We start from the raw sequence: 21,351 nt of genomic DNA on the forward strand, positions 1-21,351 counted from the left end.
ATGACAAAAATACACCTGTGCAAACAGCCATTTATATCTCATAAAGTGTGTAAACAGGAAAGGTTTAACACTTAATGGAATTGAAAACAACATAAGGAAATGTACATCTTTACATCAGAATCATTTTGTTTCTCCAGTCTAACTTTTGAACAGAAAGTGTAATTATAGTTGGTGTTGATGACCTCAGACCCGTCTGTTAGGAAGAGCTCCCCTCCAGCCCAGCCTCAGGTTCCTTGACAGCTCAGCCCTGATGTCTTTGTAGGACGGGTCATCTGCTCGGTTATAGTTCTCCTCTGGATCTTTCGTGTGATCATAGAGTTCAGCACCATGTTGCTGGTCCCATAGGGGCTTATAGATTGGCATGGCCTTGAAGTTAACCCACTCTGTGTATCGATACATTTCTGTTCTCATGGAGTAACCAATAACCGAATCACTTTCTATTCCATTGCCTACTCTGGAATACCCAGAGAATGCTACATTTTTCCAATCGTCTAAGGTTGGGTTTGTCATAAGAGGCATCATACTTACACCCTCTGTACATAAACTGACATTTTGGGAATTTGGTGGACACGTGTCGAGTTTTGGAAGTCCTGCAGCATCTACGAGTGTAGGATACAGATCAACGAATTCTGTGATTTTTTCGGTGACAACACCATGATCCGTAACTCCAGGAACATGAATCATCATAGGAGCATGAGTCGCATCTTCAAAATTCGTTTCCTTTTGCCATTCAGCATGTTCCCCCAAATGCCATCCATGGTCCCCCCAGAAGGATATTATGGTATTATTAGTCAGGCCTTGGTTATCCAGCTCTGCAATGACCCTTCCAAGTTCATAATCTATGTAGCTTATGCAGCTGTAATAGGCTTGTCGCATCTCAAGTGTGATTTGATCGGGAAATGTATAGTTAATGCTACCAGCATTTGGCACATGGTAGGGTTGCATATCTTTGAACCTAGTCAGATTAACGAAATTGTGCCAAGCAATGGCTGGCATTCCTACTGGAGCATAATAATTTGGTGGTAGCCTCAGACTTTCCAGAGGGTAGTACTCCTTAAAACGGGCAGGGAAGTTCCAGGTTATGTGGGGTTTTCGGAAACCCACAGCCAGAAAGAAAGGCTGCTCACCTGATCTAGCTTTTGGGGCCACCTCCTTCAGGGCTTGAATGGCATACTCAGCTAGAAGTTGATCCTGAAGTGGTCGTGCTTTAGCCCTTTCCTCGGAGACTGCTTCTATAAGGATGTCGTTGAGTATGTAATCGTCAGGAGCATGGGTGTAACGATCAGTCCATGAAACGGGATCGTCACCGCCAGATGATGATCCTGGATGAAATATTTTCCCCATTCCAATGGTCCTATACCCGTTTTGCTTAAAGTACTCGGGCAGTGTTGTGAAATTACCACCATACTGCCGGAAGTAAGGTCCGATGCACCAGATGTGACTTGTTTCAGGTCGTCTGCTGGTGAGAACGGCTGTCCTGCTTGGACTGCATACAGCCACTGAGACGTAAGCTCGCTTGAGTAGGAGGGATCTGGCAGCTAGGGCATCAAAATTCGGAGTGTGCATCTTTGGATAAACAGGAGATGGCATATCGGGCCCAGCGTAGGCCCCAAGGTTGGGTCTCATATCATCCGAAACCAAAAACAAGACATTTTTCTTTGCATGAATTGTTCCTAAGACTACCAAGTGCCAGAGCAATATCTTCAACATGCTTTTCAACGACTACCTCACATGCACTGAAACAAGCTGAACGATTTACCAAGGCTCACCTGAGTTATTTGATTTTTATACACTACTTTCTACATAAGTAGAACTGGGTGTGCTAGTGCTTGTTTATCTATCTAAAGCAGTCACATGCTACCTTTATCAGTTGAGTTTTAATTGTGGACATCTGGTGTTGTGTAAATGCCATTTTGTATATCTACCTACTTTTATTAGTAGTGTGCTAGTTCAGCATGGACACCTGCAGGTTTCCAAATATTTTAGACGACATCATGTATTCTTCTCACAGTACATTTAATGGCACCCATCTACCTCATATGCTGAACATAGACACGTAACACAAGTGACGTATGTGTGCCCTAAGAGCTGACTAAAAGTCACTGGGTTGCTTTTCATGATTCTAAGGTTAAGGAATTTTCATTTTGACATTTGTTAAACGATACTGTTTCATTAGATTTTGCAAACGTGTCTTGTGTTTTCATACTTAAAGCAGATCAGCGAGCCTTTGGTGCCTGTGGGCATGTCTTCCATTTATCTAAATCCCCAGTAAAAGAAATTTCGTGTATGATTTTCAGAATTCGGCGGCTTGTAGCATATGTTTGTTTTGACCGACATAAGCTTTTGTATGTTGTTCTGTATATTGTGTCGTGTTTTGATCATAAAATTTCTGCCACAGTCATTTTGCTCACATGCTTCCACTGTCACTTCAATCATATGTTTGAACAAGATGCTGTTCAGTAATTTCTCTTTTTGCCATGTGCTTTAGTCGAATATATCTCCTATGTATCATGCATCTGAATGCAATACGCCAATCATTTGTCTTTTGAACATAGTAATATCAGAAATGTATTGTTTTCATTCAGACATTTCTAAATCAGAATTTTAACACCTGAAAACAGCTTGAAACACTTGCCAAAGTTCTTCGGAATGTCAGAAATAAGGGTCATTCTATGTCATTTTAAGTAATATTCTATATCAAGACGAGTGACTCCAAAACGATGGATGTAACACATCCATTCGCGTTTCATTTCTTGCACCTGGCTAAAGAGTATGTGTTTGTGATGTGTTTCAGTGTATGACAGTACGAAGCCTGAAATGCATATCCAGGGTACAAAGTGTGAGCAAACATGTCATCTGCCTTCAGTGACTGTGCCTCGTGCATGACAGCAGATCAGTTCCCAATTAATCCCGTAAGAACTTTTGATGGTTTTGTCATGATGATGTGTGGAAACCTGTTCAGATTCACGGAGCATTAAATGGTTTATGAGTCGCGAAAGAAACGTTCACCATCTTTCTCTACATTTGCCAAACATCGTGCATTTTTCACAAACAGGTCTATTCAAGTTGCTTTCATATGATTCTGCTGAGTTTTGATTTGATTTCGGATTGAATGTTGCCACTTTCCGAGGTTGTGTCAGAGTGGATTTCTGATGTACTGGTGCGTCTCTTCAGTTTGTGAATTCGAAGAAATATTTTGCGTCTGAATTGGATCAGGCAAGCTTGCCTAAAATCTGGTTTTTAACTTGTATACTTTCTTGTTTCTGTGGCGGAGGGAAATTATTTCCAGGACTAAGGTTTCCCAGTTTCCCAATTTTGTACTGTGTTTCTCGATAATACAGTTCTACTCCATGTGCTTTTTTAAAAAGATTCTGCTGATTTAAATCTTCGGTCTGGGATTTTCTTTCGCCACTTTCAGAGGTTGTGCCAGAGCGGCTATTTGTTGTACGGGTCTTACTCTTCAGTTTCCGAATTTAGAGACAGAGTTTGCTTCTGAAAGGGATCAAGTAGGGTTTCCAATTTTCTCTTTGTTGAAGTATGTATTTCTGAAATGCTATGGTGGCGAAATGTTTGGCATTTGTTTGTCAAGACCCTGACAATTCTGAAAGTACTGAAAATCCTTACAATGAACCTCTACGCATGTTTCAGAAGCTCGTGTACTGGCTAAACAAATTTCCTCAAACCTTTTTAAAACTTACGACTTGGCTGAAAATTGTGGAGCTGATTCAAGACCTGCAAAGATGTAAATTGGAGTGTGTGTCATGTGTAGTGGGAATGTGAGGAGACACAATCATTTTGGATTAAGCTACATCTTTCTTCGCATCCGTTGATATTATCAAACATTTGACGTGGTTAGTACTCCAGTGACAAAAGACTACTAAATCACGTCATCATTGCTGCGAAGGGACATATTCACATATGCAGCATTAAGAATATGCTTTCAAATTTAACTTTATACATAACGGCTCTAAAAGAAATATTCTTTGTTGAAAAGCACATATCAGCATAGAATCAATAAAATAAAATGGATAATTTCCATCATAATTGGACACTTCTCTTCTGAGTACTTAGCTGTGGTAATTTGTACGTGGCATTATCTATACAATAAATGCAATGAATTATGCATGTTTATGAATATATTAATATATACTGATATCCTACCTCCTACCTGTATTACTTCAAGTCGTATGTATAGCAGATTAGTATATCTGCGATGTTTTCTTGGGAACCAGTATGCTTTTGTTTCCAAATTAAAACCCCTTTGGTTTTGAACAAAACCTTTAACAAAGTTGAATTTCGCAAAACCTGTCATCAAAGTAAAATGTTTGACTAGTCTCGGCTGGCATTCCAAGACACATCTTTCAAATTCTTTCAAGCTTCCAGGGTTTGACTGTCCTATTTCTTTATCAAGCGTTGTGTCTTAGATATGGTAAAGCTTTCATCAAGTAGTTCACAGGACTCCTCAGGTTTGAGACCTTTTGACCTTGTCTTTGCCCATGGTGTGCATGGACATGTCAAGTACGTAAAGGAGCACTCACTTCATGATAGGACAAGGAGGACTTTGTCCGAGTTTGTTGTATATTTGCTTTTAAAGTATTGCTGGAAGAAAGTATAAGAAAGGTCGGTATGTCAGGGCATAATCCTCCATGAACTACTGCATGCAGGGAGCGTGGGTTCATGTGCGATTAGAAGGAAAGACGACGATTCTTGTTATGACTTCAAACACCAGCCTTTATAAATAGAGCGTTTGTCATGTCAAAATTAAAAGCATACATGCATAGAAAATACCAACCATAGACTGATGGCATTGCTGAATATGTTAACCCGAAGTCAAACAATTCGAAAAATTTTGCTAATTTTGATGTTAAGTTGGGCAACATGCCTTTTGAGGACTTTTCAGCAAATGTGTCTGTAGGGCCCCTAGGTAATGGTTCAGTTATTATGATTCGTTTAGAAAGTAAGCAAGGTGATCTTTCAAAACATCTGTGGGTGGATGGGATGGAATTATTTAGGGTCATACCCTACTTGACCGGACAGCTAATGTGGCAATAATGGATAAGACATAACGTTCGCTAGTTTGCTGGCTATAGTGTTTTTCAGTGGGAAGTTATCACCAACAGTCTGATTTGGGAGACAAGAGCGTTTGTCAGACTGACAAACGCACAAGTAAACATTCATTCCAAGTTACACGGAAGGTAAACACTTAATCTATGTAGGTCACAAGTTTAGGGTTAAGAGCACAAAAAGGGAACGAGTTCATTGGAAACGCTGGAAGACAAGTTGTCATGCAACCACCTACACTGTCAAAGATGTTCGCAGCAGTTCAAGGAACATACAAAACCATCATCAAGATCTAGACCAGTTACATATTTCTTGGCACGCTGAAGACCAGGGGTATTATCATGAGGAGAAAATATTACAAAAATGCTGAATGGCTGAAATAAATAAATCGAGATGGAGTTATAGTGCGAGCTTTCTTAGGCGGATATGGACTATAACTTTATCCCTGTCTGTTGAAGGAATAATAGCCCATCAGTAAATGTTTATCCAGAACAAAAGCGTGTGTCAAAACCACACACCCCTTATGATTACTGATCTGTGATAGTTTCCTCATTAAAGGTCACATGCAATGCAAAACAGAAGTTTGCATATTCTGATACCTTTTGATGTGGACTTTCAGTACCAAATTATCAGCAATTCTAATTCAGCTTAGAAAGTTGAAAAATAACGCGATGAAAGAACCTAACGAAATCAGTTTCAAACGATTCACTAATTTCTCCCCAGCTGGGGTGAAAGTGGTTTCAACAGGTGTGGTGCGTTGCGCACACAGCGCATGCGCAATGATTGGGTACCGGCAGCTTGCACCGCGATGCCCAGCCTGGTTCCCTGGGTATGATGCGCCTGCGCTAAAGCTCCGACACTGACCCAGGCAACTACTGCCGCATGGCGGCGTTCACTGCAGGGAGACGCGCCATACATTTACCATAGAAAAATCCGAGGACGGGTGGTTAGAAGTTTTTCATAGCATTTTCATCGATACTATGGCAAAGTGTACGTCACCAGAACACAGGCCATCGTTACTTTCAGTGATGGAACACGTTATTTAAGCAGTTTCGAGACACGAAAATCGTCGTTACATAGGCGATATGTAAACAATGACTCACCTCCTACTTTCATCACCGACATGTCCTTTGATATTTCGTGTCAGCTCGCTATTACCACGAAATCGTACACATAAATCATAGATCTGAACGACCATACTGATTGGAAATAGTTAGCATCTTCATTTTAGCACATTTGATGACGAAAATATCGCCCATTATTTCCCGTGTCATCCATCGCGTCAAGGTAGGTTTAGCGGACATGTTTTTCGACGGCCTTGTGAAATTACAAGGTAAAGCGCTTAGATTGATATGAATGAGGTTAATGACAGCTAGGGTTTGGCATTCTGATATTTAGCCTCTACAAAAGAAAATGATACAGTTAACGTATATGCAAGTATCGTTCAGCAATGTTTATGATTATAATAAACACAGAGAATCAAATTAGCAATCTACAAAAATACACACACATCTACAGCTCAAAAATAAATTTGGTGCTTAATATTCCTAAACTGAATACACAGGAATAATGGTATGATTAGTATGTTAATACACTGGCATACATATAAGGGAAGAACTTATAAGATAGACTACTAATTGGATGAACGCAAACTGTCTCGCCAGGATGGGTTGCTCATTAAAATATTCTTTTTAGATTTGAATTTGAACATATGTGATTCACACAAGATGTGAAGATAATTATTCATTTTTCGAAACAAAGATCATTTTAAAACCTACAACAACAATGATATAGTTCTATCAATAATTTGTCTGATTCCTTCTATTAACAGCATTTAAATCACTGTTAAATGTGGAAAAGAATCTTACATTCCCTATCCCTCTACACTTTAGACCAACCACGGTTCTTTTCAGGTGTAGTAGGTTTAAACTTCCAGTCGATTTTGGAAGATACACAAATGTCCCAAACGCTGAATGACTGTAAATTTTGTATATTAAGGGGAAGATATTTTGTTGAATATGAGTTTCATATGCATGTATTGCTTGTATGTGACCACTACTCAACCATAGGAATTTTGTATGTATCTTAAACAATTATATGTACAGTCCTGCATTATAACATTTTTAGAGCCGTGTGCAGCCTTAAAGAACAAACCAACCAATATCTTTTATCTGAAAACTTTGACAGACAGACCTCTGATGTTGTATATAACTCATGTCTATATTTATGTTTAAAAGCCAAGGGAATTGTAATAGATTGCTTCACTGACATGCTTGTGTCATGCAATTCAGCATTGTCAGTATTAAACTGTTTATTGTGATTTTAATAACAAGAGGTATCAAAATTGAATGTATACCTCCCCCCACCCCTCTCCAACCCCAGATATAGCTACACATTAGGAAATGGACACATTATGAAATATCAATGACTGTTTTGTTTACTTAACATGTCTTCAACAAACATGAGCCCCATCTTGGTGTGTTGTGTATCAGTGTCTTTTAGACAAGCACACTTTCCTTTTATGAATGGACTCTTTCAAAACAAGCTAATACACACACAGTTATGAATATTTCATGATGTATCTGTTTTCCTATTGTATACAAAACTGTAGCTATATATGGGTTGGGGATTTGGGTATATTCAATGTTATATATAATGCTCCAATATGTAATCAACCTCCCAGTAGCATCACCCAGATATTGCCATACCATGAGTACTGTTAAACTTTTGAAGATCAATGCCACTATGATGTGGCCCAGTGTTATGTTGAAATGACATATTCCAAATTAATACCAATAATATACCAAATGAATACAAATAATAAATACAAACACTTTGCTGAGTGAATCATTTATGTTTCAAAAGTGTTAGATCTAATTATTATTACTTATAATAATGTAACGTAAAAAACATTTTCTAGTTACAATGACTGGGCTTTCAGTTTGTTTCCAACACATATAACAGCTAGGAGAAAATAGGGCCAAATCAACGAATTACACGTCATCAAATTCCCCTAAAATGAAGATGCTAACTATTTTCAATCAGTGTGGTCGTTCAGATCTATGCCAAAGCCTAGCTGTCATTAACCTCATTCATATCAATCTAAGCGCTTTACCTTGTAATTTCACAAGGCCGTCGAAAAACATGTCCGCTAAACCTACCTTGACGCGATGGATGACATGGGATATGACAATGGGCGATATTTTCGTCATCAAATGTGCTAAAATGAAGATGCTAACTATTTCCAATCAGTATGGTCGTTCAGATCTATGTTTTATGTGTACGATTTCGTGGTAATAGCGAGCTGACACGAAATATCAAAGGACATATCGGTTGTGAAAGTAGGAGGTGAGTCATTGTTTACATATCGCCTATGTAACGACGATTTTCGTGTCTCGAAACTGCTTAAATAACGTGTTCCATCACTGAAAGTAACGATGGCCTGTGTTCTGGTGACGTACACTTTGCCATAGTATCGATGAAAATGCTATGAAAAACTTCTAACCACCCGTCCTCGGATTTTTCTATGGTAAATGTATGGCGCGTCTCCCTGCAGTGAACGCCGCCATGCGGTAGTGGTTGCCTGGGTCAGTGTCGGAGCTTTAGCGCAGGCGCGTCAGACCCAGGGAACCAGGCTGCGGGATGCCTGGATGGTTTATTCCCAACAAGACGACTCATAAGAACACAGCAAGTGATCCATGCAAGGGTCATCGTTTTTTTTATTACAAGTGTATTGGGTCTGCAGTACAATAATTCCATACTTTTTTTTATTTTTCAAATCTGGCTTTTTGAGGGTTGGCAGATTTGCAAGCCAACGTTTCAAAAAAGTGTGACCTTAGAAATAACAGTAATATCATCTGAAAAAAATGTGCGGCTTGAAAACTGAAATGTTAACTTGTGTCTAAATAGCATGTTGATTGTGATAAGTAGCCTTTGTCAAACCTCAGTGTCTGAAGTACTGACACCTATGTGTCAGCCTGGCTGTCTGACAATGTACAATACACATCTTCAGTCACTGTCCACCTATCTGTTTATACACAATAAATGGCTCGTGCACCTGAGTTCTCTCTCTGTCACACTATTCCGTTACAAAGACATCCAGATGTGACACTTGTACACATCACATGGTATAATGTCTACTGATTGCAAACAGCTGCATCCATTTTCCTCGAGGGACTGAATCGGATGGAAAGCAGTGCACACTGAGCTGGTAATGCTTCACGTGGACGAACGATAGTCTCCAGCCACACAGTTGTTCACCATCTGACGAAAGCAAATGCCGAAAACATGAGCGTGTACAAATGAGTATTTACAAAACGCAACACCTCTATATACACACACCTGAGCGTAATCGGCATGTGAACCAGTCAAAGTCTTCGTTAGATTTGAATGCACGCCCACCCGCTCTGACTGGTTCGATAGCCCGGTTGTTTCGTTTCGAGGGTAGTAAACCCGAGTACAAAATATTACACTTTTGATTTGCGCTTATAATTTTCTTCATTTGTTTTTCATCTTTTTTTCGTAATCTGAAATGTATATTGTATGTCATGAATAAATGATAGATGAGTTGTGATTCTGTTTCTGTTTTGGTTGCATGTAAGCTTTAACTATATAATCGGTGTCACGTACAACTGAGTAAGTCATGATCATATACGACTTAGTGAACTGAAAATGCAACTATCCTCATTCAGCTGCATTGATACACTGAGTGAATCTTCGCACTGACATGTTGTTTCCAGGAAATATGGTTATGTGCCTTAGATTCTCATAATATCATGTTTTGTTTTTTGAAACTTGATGTTACTGGATGTAGGTTGACATTTTCAACGGTTAACTGTACGGGAATGTAAATGTGTAAAAAAGAAAATTGCTAGCATTATCTTTAACGTAGAGTATTAAGTCAGATCGAGATCCCCTTTGAAACGGTTTTGTCTGTTTTGTTTCTGGTTTACTGTTTCGTAAATTTAAATTATAAATTTAGGTTAACGCATTCGAAAAGCTAAAATTAACACCTATTGGAAGTGAAAACAACATAAGAAAAAATACATCTTCGTATAAAATAATTTATATCCCAAGTCTAAGTTTTGAAAAGAAAGAGTAATTATGGTTGGTGTTGACGACTTCATGTGCGTGTCTTAGGAAGAGCTCCCCTCCAGCCAAGTCTCAGGTTCCTTGACAGCTCAGCCCTGATGTCTTTGTAGGACGGGTCATCTGCTCGGTTATAGTTCTCCTCTGGATCTTTCGTGTGATCATAGAGTTCAACTCCAAGTTGCTGGTCCCACAGGGGCTTATAGATTGGCATGGGTTTGAAGTTAACCCACTCTGTGTATCGATACAGTTCTGTCCTCATGGTGTATCCAATAACTGTTTCACCTGCCAGACCATTGCCTATTCTGGCATACTCGGAGAATGCCGCAGTTTTCCAGTCTTCGGACGTCGGGTTTGTCATAAGTGGCACCATGCTTGTACCCTCTGTACACAGACTGACATTTTGAGAGTTCGGTGGACACATGTCGAGTTTTGGAAGTCCTGCAAGCTCAACGAGTGTAGGATACAGATCAACGAATTCTGTAAGTTTTTCAGTGACAACACCATGATCAGTAGCTCCAGGAACATGAATCATCATAGGAGCATGGGTGGCATCTTCAAAATTCGTCATCTTTTGCCATTCGGAATGTTCCCCCAACTGCCATCCATGGTCCCCCCAGAAGGATATTATGGTATTATTAGTCAGGCCTTGGTTATCCAGCTCTGCAATGACCCTTCCAAGTTCATAATCTATGTAGCTTATGCAGCTGTAATAGGCTTGTCGCATCTCAAGTGTGATTTGATCGGGAAATGTATAGTTAATGCTACCAGCATTTGGCACATGGTAGGGTTGCATATCTTTGAACCTAGTCAGATTAACGAAATTGTGCCAGGCTATGGCTGGCATTCCTACTGGAGCATAATAATTTGGTGGTAGCCTCAGACTTTCCAGAGGGTAGTACTCCTTAAAACGGGCAGGGAAGTTCCAAGGAATATGAGGTTTTCGGAACCCAACAGCCAGAAAGAAAGGCTGCTCACCTGATCTGGCTTTTGGGGCCACCTCCTTGAGAGCCTGAATGGCGTATTCAGCCAGAAGTTGATCCTGAAGTGGTAAAGCTTTAGCCCTTTCCTCCGAGACTGCTTCTATGAGGAGGTTGTGCAGTTTGTAATCATCAGGAGCATGGGCATATGTATCTGTCCATGAAACGGGATCGTCACCTCCGGAGGAATTTCCTGGATGAAATATTTTCCCCATTCCAATGGTCCTGTACCCATTCTGTTTAAAGTACTCGGGCAGTGTTGTGAAATTTCCACCATACTGCCGAAAGTAAGGTCCGATGTCCCAGATGTGACTTGTTTCTGGACGTCTGCTGGTGAGGAGAGCAGTCCTACTCGGATTGCACAAAGCCACCGAGACATAAGCTCGCTTGAGGAGAAGGGATCTGGCAGCTAGGGCATCAAGATTCGGGGTGTGCATCTTTGGATGAACTGGAGATGGAAAATCTGGTCCCAAGTAGGCACCAATATTGGGTCTCATATCATCCGAAACCAAGAACAAAACATTCTTCCTTCCATGGACGTCTCCCAGGCACAAACACAACAAGACCCATAGTTTCATCATGGTTTTCGACGAATGTCTGAAGTACGTGGACATTGGCTGGAATCGTCAATAAGGATCGATAGGATGTTTGATATTTATATGCTGTTTTCTATCTTATTTGAACTAGGTGTGCTCGTTTATCTTTCTGAACCAAACATGTGCCTATTTTATCAGTCGGCTGTTAGTCAAGAGGTGACACCTGGAATTTCCAAATATTTTAGATTGTATAACATTTTCTTTATTCCGTTTCTGTGATCAACCCTGTCGCGTGCTCAGTGTTTAAATTTCTTCATTGGCATTTTGTCACATCATTTAACCGGGTAGACCCCATGTCATACAAATGTAAACAATAATGTGACGTTGTATGTGATGAGCAATATGACAGCTATGGTAGGGTGTTGGGTTTGGCTCGAACATGTATTTTTGCTGGAATATGGGGTTTTTTTACGTTGAATATGCTAGCCTTATTTTTCTTATTGAGCAGACATATATTTACGAGTTTGAACAACGCTTTGATCGTCCATGTTTCTGTGCAGAAACACAAATTGACATAATTCTTATAAGTTCCTGCCTTTGAAGTTTACATGTTACGTTCTTCGCTCACTAGTGCATGATCATTGTTTACAGCGTTTTTATACTTGTCTTTAATATTTGTAAAAGTTTGTAATTTCATGCTGTTCAAGACTATATTGCCAGACATTTTTTACACATAGATCCAAACCCTTGAAGAGATAGTTCTCAAAATTCCTTAACATATAACAACAAATTCGTCATTAGGTTACTGCTTTAATAAGTGTAACATGAATTAAATAATCCAACGGAAACAAATATCAACAACAGTATCACTATCATTATCACTTTAATAAACCGTCATTGTACCTTTACACTATGACAGATTCGTTTGACAGCTAAATCATACACTGACCGACTTCGAAGTTGTGCGGCAGGGTGAATAGGAACCACATCTCGTTTCTGTATTCGACTAACGGGATCAGGTAGTCAAGCTTGCGAAACATGTCATCGGGTTCCAATTGCACAGACTGATACTCATGCTGTTGATCACTTGGTTGTCTGGTCCTGGCTCGATTAATTCTAGACAGCCACCATGTAGCTGGAATATTGCTGAGTGCGGCGTAAAACTACACTCACTCCTCTTGGTGTCACCGGTTGATTTAACAGATTTGTACACGCTGCACAACACCCCTGGCCATATTGATGAGCTGGCTGCCAGCAGATACACCCTGGGTTCATTAAACATCTGTTACGACAAACATAGGTGACTCAAAATTTATTCTACCCGAGATCTTCACTGGTCTCATGGCTGTGAGGGCTAGGATTGCCATCAAAGATGAAACTTTAGCAGGACAGCGGTATCCAGTAATAACACTGTCCATTGAATATCCCGGGTACTGTGATGTAATCAAACTATCAGTCAGATTACACTCAACTGCACATCATCATTGAACCACAACTAAGGGACCAGCATCAGGGATCATCTCCTCAAGATATGCTCTGTCATGACATTTCCAAGCGGGATAACAGCCGTCGTTAATGTGTAGCAACTTTTCATGAGGCCAATGGACAATACAAAATGTCATCGAATTGTTTTCGCAGAGTCTGCATCTTTCCGAGAGAAAGTGACATGTGGCTTGATCGTGAGCCCTGAAAAGAACAAGCCATTGCCTCCGCCTCGTGTTAATGGTGGAGAGGTCTTCATGGCACCGTCTTGCCAGGCGAATTAGGAGTCGGTCATCACTGTCATTGTTCTTCCTCAGTGTTCCTCGTTTTAGGCAGTCCAGTACTTCCTCAAATGATTACTAATAACCGTGTATTTGCGTATAGCTTGCCATCATTTATTTTATGAACGTTGATATCTCACCATATTAAGAAAAGTTAATTTTTAGTTTTGCCATCTCTTAAACCAGCGATCCGTGAAGGTCCGGGTAGAATAGGCTGTCAACAACCAAGCTTGCCATAATAGGTGACTGTGCTTATCGTAAGAGGTGACTAAGGGGAGGTCAGGCTTGCTGACTTGGTTGACACATGTCATCGTTTCCCAGTTGCGCACTCACTTACTCTCAAACCAGCACAGACAGTGATTGTGTTTAGTTTTACGCCACACTCCGCAATATTCCAGCTATATGGCAGCGATCTGTGCATAGTCGAGTCTGGACCAGACAATCCAGTGATCAACAACATGAGCATCGATCTGCGTAGCTGGGAACCGATGACATGTGACAGCTACGTCAGCGACCATCCGATCCCGTTAGTCGCCTCTGAAGACAAGCACAGTCGCCTTTAAAGGCAAGCATGGGTTGCTGAAGACCTATTCTACAGCGGATTTTCACGGGTCCAGCACAGACAACTGCAGTGCAGATAAAGCAATTATGATAGATGAGGCACTCGTGAAGAGTAAACTCGGTGCTCCTCGTGGTGAGTGCTGGGTATCTTCCCACGGGTGAATTTACAGAGTATCCCATTTCTTGTCGTATGATATATGCTGGAGCTGTAAATGTAAATTTGGAAATCATTGATAGTGATATATTTATTTATTGGCGCACTGATAAGATATCAATCATAAATATACCAAAATCCCTAACTTGTTTTGTCCAGTGTATATGCCCCAATGTGCCAAGCACTTATGTCTAGGTGAACATGCGAACAAAATCAGGTATTCTGATCAATCCTGTATGCTTGAGGTATGCTCTCTTCTTTGGTCCAAAGATTAAAATAGAATACCCAAGGATTCAGGTGGTACTTAATTACAGCCCGTCTCATGGGAAAGGTGGAATACTCGATGTATGAAAATGTCTTTACTATATGAAAAAAAATCATCCATAAAACATCCAAACTTTCTTATTACTCCCTCAACTTAAAAAATCAAATAGAAGATAATGAGTGTGTGTATACTTAGCGTATTTTCGTTCATGATATGCTTGATCAGCTGTCATGACATGATTTTAAGAGTGCTGTGATGAATTACACAGTGAAACTGTTTTGAAATGATATAGTTAGTGAGCCCATCTCAAGCTCAAGACAGATCAGTTAGAACGATGGCACTAACGATTTGGTTGCAAACTACGACTCATGAGAGGAGAAACTTTCTGGACGGATGGCATTTGTAAGCATGTACCAGATCAGAACGTGAGGTAAATAATATAAAACATCGTCAGTGACTCAAGCACGTCAAACTGGTTTAAACAATTGAATTTTGGTACCAACGAAGGTGTTCACTCATACCGAAAGAATGGAGTTTCGACCTATCGGGGCGGTGAGGTAGCCTAGTGGTTAAAGCGTTCGCTCGTCACGCCGAAGACCCGGGTTCGATTCCCCACATTGGCACAATGTGTGAGGTCCATTATCTGGTGTCCCCCGCCGTGATATCGCTGGAATATTGCTAAAAGCGGCGTAAAACAAAACTCACTCAAACTCATTCGACCTATCATTTGGACATAATTGTATGTACATTAACATCGTACAACATGATCATTTCGCGGATTGGTCCATTATGACGTGAGACGGTATCACAGTGACCGGTCGATCTTCCCATAGTCCCATTAACCTATTCAGACAATGACTTCCTTTTCTCCTTTTCTCGTGTGAAGGTGAAATCAGACCTCACAAACAACTCTGTTTACTCTTAAATTCAATTTCTTCTTTCATACGAAGAAAATATTTACAAATAAATTTTACTTTTAAACTTTAATAACACCGTATTTCTATATTTTACGGCGAGGTGTAAGCCGCTTCGCTTTAACTTAGATGTCACAGACTGCCCCGGTTTAATAAGGTCATAAAATGATTCACAATGCATATGGCTCACTGTTTACACAAGTGTGGTTTTGCGCGTATTCATTGTAGTTCTGTAATGAACAATGTGATTAACATCATATCAATTCCATATCAGACCCACCAAACGTTTCATGCGACTGAGACTCGTTTTGAAATGTCCACGATTCCCATATCTCGGTTCGTCAGCGTGCACTGGACGACAGAGCACGCTGTGCGACGTGTTTGGAAGGATTTGAAGGGACATAGTGTTGCAATATACAAGTGCTCAGATGTATCAGATAATACTGATTAATATTTCTGTATCCAGTTAAATTAATTAGTCTAAAAATTCTGGACTGGCTTTTGAACTAAGTTGCGAAGTAGGACGGAAGAGACGGGAGACGAGACGGTTGTGGAATCAACATTTTGACATATCAATTGTGTCTATGGCACAGTCACAGGTAAATGCATTTGGGATGTCATCATCATCACTATCAGTGATGTTAAAATCAAATTTCCAAAGGATTATGTTTTTCCACTATCTTCGTGGTATACCAAGTACATAGATTGATACGTATGCTATTGTTCAATGAATTGTATGTTTTAGACTCGATTGTTTACAGACCGCCATCGGGTAGCTTGCATATTTGTGAGTGTACCGTTAAACAACAAACAAATCATATATTCAGTGAGTGGCTGGGATGAAATGTCAATCTGAGTGAGAGAATTCAGATGTTTTCTCAAATCAAAGATCCAGTTTGAATGCATTTGAAATTATCACCATTTCACACAACTGTTGATTTGACCAACGCAAAAACCACCACTGAGATAACAATTGGACAATTTGGTTGTCTGTGTGTTGTTTTATAATTAAAATACAATTAGATAAACACACTATTAGTGTCAGACCTTTTGTTCCATTAAAGTTCAGGATGAATTCACACCTAATTGTAAGTGGAAATAACATAAGGAAAATATATATTTGTATGAGGATACTTTATATCTCGAGAACTTTCGATAAGTAATAATGATTATTTTTGCTGTTGACGACTTCATGTGCGTCTTTTAGGAAGGGCTCCTCTCCAGCCAAGTCTCAGGTTCCTTGACAGCTCAGCCCTGATGTCTTTGTAGGACGGGTCATCTGCTCGGTTATAGTTCTCCTCTGGATCTTTCGTGTGATCATAGAGTTCAGCACCAAGTTGCTGGTCCCAAAGGGGCTTATAGATTGGCATGGCCTTGAAGTTAACCCACTCTGTGTATCGATACAGTTCTGTTCTCATGGTGTAACCAATAACCGAATCACTTTCTATTCCATTGCCTATTCTGGAATACTCAGAGAATGCTACATTTTTCCAATCGTCTAAGGTTGGGTTTGTCATAAGTGGCATCATGCTTACACCCTCTGTACATAAACTGACATTTTGGGAATTTGGTGGACACGTGTCGAGTTTTGGAAGTCCTGCAGCATCTACGAGTGTAGGATACAGATCAACGAATTCTGTGATTTTTTCGGTGACAACACCATGATCAGTAACTCCAGGAACATGAATCATCATAGGAGCATGGGTGGCATCTTCAAAGTTCGTCATCTTTTCCCATTCAGAATGTTCCCCCAACTGCCATCCATGGTCCCCCCAGAAGGATATTATGGTATTATTAGTCAGGCCTTGGTTATCTAATTCGGCAATGACCCTTCCAAGTTCATAATCTATGTAGCTTATGCAGCTGTAATAAGCTTGTCGCAGCTCTAGAGTCACTTGGTCGGGAAACGTAAAGTTCATTTGGCCAGTTTCTGGCCCATGGTAGGGAAGCATATCTTTATATATTGTCAGATTAATGAAACTGTGCCAAGCAACTTGTGGCAATGCTGCTGGGGCATAGTAATTGTCCGGTAGCCTCAGACTTTCCAAAGGATAGTACTCCTTAAAGCGGGCAGGGAAGTTCCAGGTGATATGGGGTTTTCGGAAACCCACAGCCAGAAAGAAAGGCTGCTCACCTGATCTAGCTTTTGGGGCCACCTCCTTCAGGGCTTGAATGGCATACTCAGCTAGAAGTTGATCCTGAAGTGGTCGTGCTTTAGCCCTTTCCTCGGAGACTGCTTCTATAAGGATGTCGTTGAGTATGTAATCGTCAGGAGCATGGGTGTAACGATCAGTCCATGAAACGGGATCGTCACCTCCGGAGGATGATCCTGGATGAAATATTTTCCCCATTCCAATGGTCCTGTACCCATTCTGTTTGAAATATTGTGGCAGTGTTGTGAAATTACCACCATACTGCCGGAAGTAAGGTCCGATGCACCAGATGTGACTTGTTTCAGGACGTCTGCTGGTGAGGAGGGCCGTCCTGCTTGGACTGCATAAAGCCACCGAGACGTAAGCTCGCTTGAGAAGGAGGGATCTGGCTGCTAGGGCATCAAGATTCGGGGTGTGCATCTTTGGATGAACTGGAGATGGAGAATCTGGTCCATCGTAGGCACCAATATTGGGTCTCATATCATCCGAAACCAAGAACAAAACATTCTTCCTTCCATGGACTATTCCTAAACACAACAAGACCCATATTTTCATCATGCTTTCGAACAGTGCTTGAAGTACATGGACACTGGCTGGAATTTTTACAATGAAGACGTTGTGAATTTTTCACATTTATACGCTACTGTGTATCTGTTTCAACCTAGGTGTGTTCGTTTATCTTCGTGCCAAATATGCTCGTATTATCAGTTGTTGCCAAGAGGTGACACCTGGAGTTTCAGATTGTATCACGTTTCTTTTTTCGCAATGAAGAACTATAGCTACACGATGTTGTTTAGAAACTGGTGAAACGTAACATGCACTACAATTAGGTTGGAGTGTTGTCTCAGAACTTTCTCGGATTTCACAATCTGGCTCTGGCAGCTGCATTCGGTGCTTAAGCCTTCAGTCATGACCTTGGGTTACAATGGTGTTTTGTTCTTGCCGCATCACCATTACCATGTATGTCTGGCAGAAAGTTGCATTCAAGGGCTAGTTAAAGTGCAAGGCTTTTCAAATGTGCTTGATAATAAATTAGATACTGTGGTAGCTTAATAAGGCGATCTGTAAACTTTGCATAATGCACGTATGAGTTTAGAAAACAAAATTCGTATACAGCTTCGATTCGATATACATGGTAACATGGTACCAGGACAGTGCTAGGAGTTTTCTTGGAACCTCATCTCTGCCACACTACTCAATTAAGAAGAGGTCGCGCAGACTTTAAAGAGAAAGACCAACTAGTAAGCTGATTTCGACAAGCATATTTGTTCATGGGGCTATCACGTTTTTAGAAGCAGTCATTAATCTGAATACAACATTCAAAGGTGACCAAGTTTCTTGGATGCCAAGACATTGGTGGCGGATCGCCATTTTTACAATTTTTCAAGGACTAAGTGAAGGTCCATCCTAGTTTTCACCTTCTCAACAGGTGCGTGTTCCCACGGCGCAGTGGCCTTTACAATGGAAACTTTGTGGCATGTGGTCTCGCGATTTGCCTGAGATTGTCGACACACTCACTGACATTGCAGAAACTGTGGAATTTCTGATTATCTTGCCAAATTGGTGTGAAAGTTTGCAGACATATTGCGGTCAGAACAGATCATATGAGTCTCAAGGCTGCCGTTGAAATATTCATAGTCATATTGGCGATACACTTGTAAGATGTATGGCTACACAAAAACTTCCCATTTAAAACTGCTTGATTTGTGCCGATCCTAGAGCTAGGATATAGTGGGTAAACTGTGGGGACTCTGGGAAAGGCGCTGAAATTATGTACTTTAAACACGTTGATGACACAAAATACCCCATGTTTGAAAAAATACAAACGTATAATAATATAATAAAATAATATGTAAATAAATAAATGAATAAATAAACAAAATAGAACAACAGAATCAGATTCTTTTCTAAAGACAGAACGCCAGCAACAGTCATAAAAACACATTTCTCATTAATTTCTATGACGGTGGGTGAATGATGTTTAAGCCGCTTGTAGCATTATCCTAGCAACGGCGTGACGAACTAACGCATTGGCCACTCGGCTACCCCACGGTCTCTCCTCATACACGTTTCCTTTCATCATTCGCCATTTACCATTTAACGATTGAGCCGTAGTATAATCTAGTATGTCCTCGTCACATCAGCAATGGTGGTCTTGTTTGACCGAATAAGTTTCTACTCACAGGACACTCAAAGTCACATATAACAATGCACATTATCATGGACTTGCATGTAACAGCAGACGTTTTCGGATCACAGGGTTTCACGCTCACTCAGTCACTCACTCACTCACTCCTCACTCTCTCACTAGCCAAGTGATTATAGTGTCGGCTCTTCTCGCCGAAAATCGTGGTTCAGTGCCCCTGGTTCAATACTTCTCTCTTTCTTTCTTTCACTCACTTGCTCACTCGTGTCAATCTAATTGTTATGTAGATGTCCAAACTAGTTCTCCAAGTTCTCTTGTTCTGATCGTAAAAGGCGACTAACGGGATCGGATGGTCAGACTCGCTAACTTGGTTTACATATGTCATCGATTCCCAATTGCGCAGCTCGATGCTCATGATGTTGATCACTGGAGTGCATGAATGAGACTCGATTATTTACAGACCGTCGCCATGTGGCTGGAATATTGCTGAGTGCGGCGTAAAACTAAACTCACTCACTCTCTGACCTTTCCTCTATTGAATCACTCTCTTCGACTGGTGAAATGTACAGTACACAATTACCCTTTGGAAACCACTGTGCAAAACACCATACAATCAGTAGCTGATAACAAGCCTGAATTGCATCCTTAACCAACAAATAGAAAACAGTTCCACTAGGAAGTAATTGTACTGTTACAATCATTACTCGGACTTATCAGTACCTTATCAGGTATGTGTGCTGCATGACTCTAAAATAACTAACGATTACTTTCCCCATCTCTACACTAGCTGCCGCTTCTACCACCGAGCAACCACTATAACCTTATATGGAGAATCCCCCACCCACGCCCAACCCCCTGTGTGTACTCAATGTGATATGAATACCCCCCTGAATGTACTCGCTGTAATGTGAATACCCCCATATGTACTCACTGAAATGTGAACATAGCCCTGTATGTACTCACTGTGATGTGAATGCTCCCTCCATGTACTCACTGTGACGTGAATACCTCCTGTACATTTACAACCACGTTTAAGCCCACTGAATAACACATATCTTATCAAACTTATCCTTCTAGTTCGCTAATAATTCCACATAATCAGCTCGTGCAAACTTTAATTTAGACAACAAAAACTACAAAATAACAAAATGCAAGAAGAAAAGCATGAAATACAAATCTATAAAATACAAAACCAAAACATAGAAATGCACAAAACAATTACCAACACGAAGTTCCTCTTGAAATTTCTGAATTCAAAACCCTATAGAATGTTCAACATGAAACTCTGACGTTTATCATCGGTGCTTTTTCATCAAATTCAACTGAAACTTGGTTCCGTGTTACACGAATGGTACACCCGCGTGCGTCTCCTTGCACACCCGTGTGACACGGGATTCACACGAGATGCGTGTCAAACGCGTTCTCAACGCGTTCAAGGGGAATGAACCTTTAGGCAGTAGTGTATGTACTCACTGTGATGTGCATGCACCCTGTATGTCATCACTGTGACGTGAATACACTCTGTATGTAATCGCTGCGATGTGAATACACCCTGTATGTCATCACTGTGACGTGAATACACCCTGTATGTACTCACTGTGATGTGCATACCCCCTGTATGTCATCACTGTGACGTGAATACACTCTGTATGTAATCGCTGCGATGTGAATACACCCTGTATGTCATCACTGTGATGTGCATACCCCTGTATGTCATCACTGTGACGTGA

At 40.6% G+C, this 21,351-nt stretch overlaps 3 protein-coding genes across 3 annotated transcripts; all 3 read right to left on the reverse strand.

The window, feature by feature from the left end:
• Nucleotides 1–22: 22 nt before the first annotated feature.
• Nucleotides 23–1,732, reverse strand: LOC137278943 (iduronate 2-sulfatase-like). The gene has a single exon (XM_067811444.1). The coding sequence runs from the start codon at nt 1,708–1,710 to the stop codon at nt 184–186; it is 1,527 nt and encodes a 508-aa protein (XP_067667545.1). The 5' UTR covers nt 1,711–1,732; the 3' UTR covers nt 23–183.
• An 8,451-nt stretch (nt 1,733–10,183) lies between these two features.
• LOC137258226 (iduronate 2-sulfatase-like) lies at nt 10,184–11,743 on the reverse strand. The gene has a single exon (XM_067795821.1). It carries the CDS (start codon nt 11,741–11,743, stop codon nt 10,184–10,186), a length of 1,560 nt encoding a protein of 519 aa, XP_067651922.1.
• A 4,704-nt stretch (nt 11,744–16,447) lies between these two features.
• LOC137278954 (iduronate 2-sulfatase-like) lies at nt 16,448–18,078 on the reverse strand. The gene has a single exon (XM_067811453.1). The coding sequence runs from the start codon at nt 18,031–18,033 to the stop codon at nt 16,513–16,515; it is 1,521 nt and encodes a 506-aa protein (XP_067667554.1). The 5' UTR covers nt 18,034–18,078; the 3' UTR covers nt 16,448–16,512.
• Nucleotides 18,079–21,351: the final 3,273 nt, after the last annotated feature.

Source organism: Haliotis asinina, chromosome 1 (assembly GCF_037392515.1).
Source record: "Haliotis asinina isolate JCU_RB_2024 chromosome 1, JCU_Hal_asi_v2, whole genome shotgun sequence".
NCBI classification, from domain to species: Eukaryota; Metazoa; Mollusca; class Gastropoda; order Lepetellida; family Haliotidae; genus Haliotis; species Haliotis asinina.

Coding starts and splice junctions, on each gene's coding strand:
- LOC137278954 (XM_067811453.1), bottom strand. CDS start 18,033: ATGATGAAAATATGGGTCTTGTTGTGTTTAGGAATAGTCCATGGAAGG.
- LOC137258226 (XM_067795821.1), bottom strand. CDS start 11,743: ATGTCCACGTACTTCAGACATTCGTCGAAAACCATGATGAAACTATGG.
- LOC137278943 (XM_067811444.1), bottom strand. CDS start 1,710: ATGTTGAAGATATTGCTCTGGCACTTGGTAGTCTTAGGAACAATTCAT.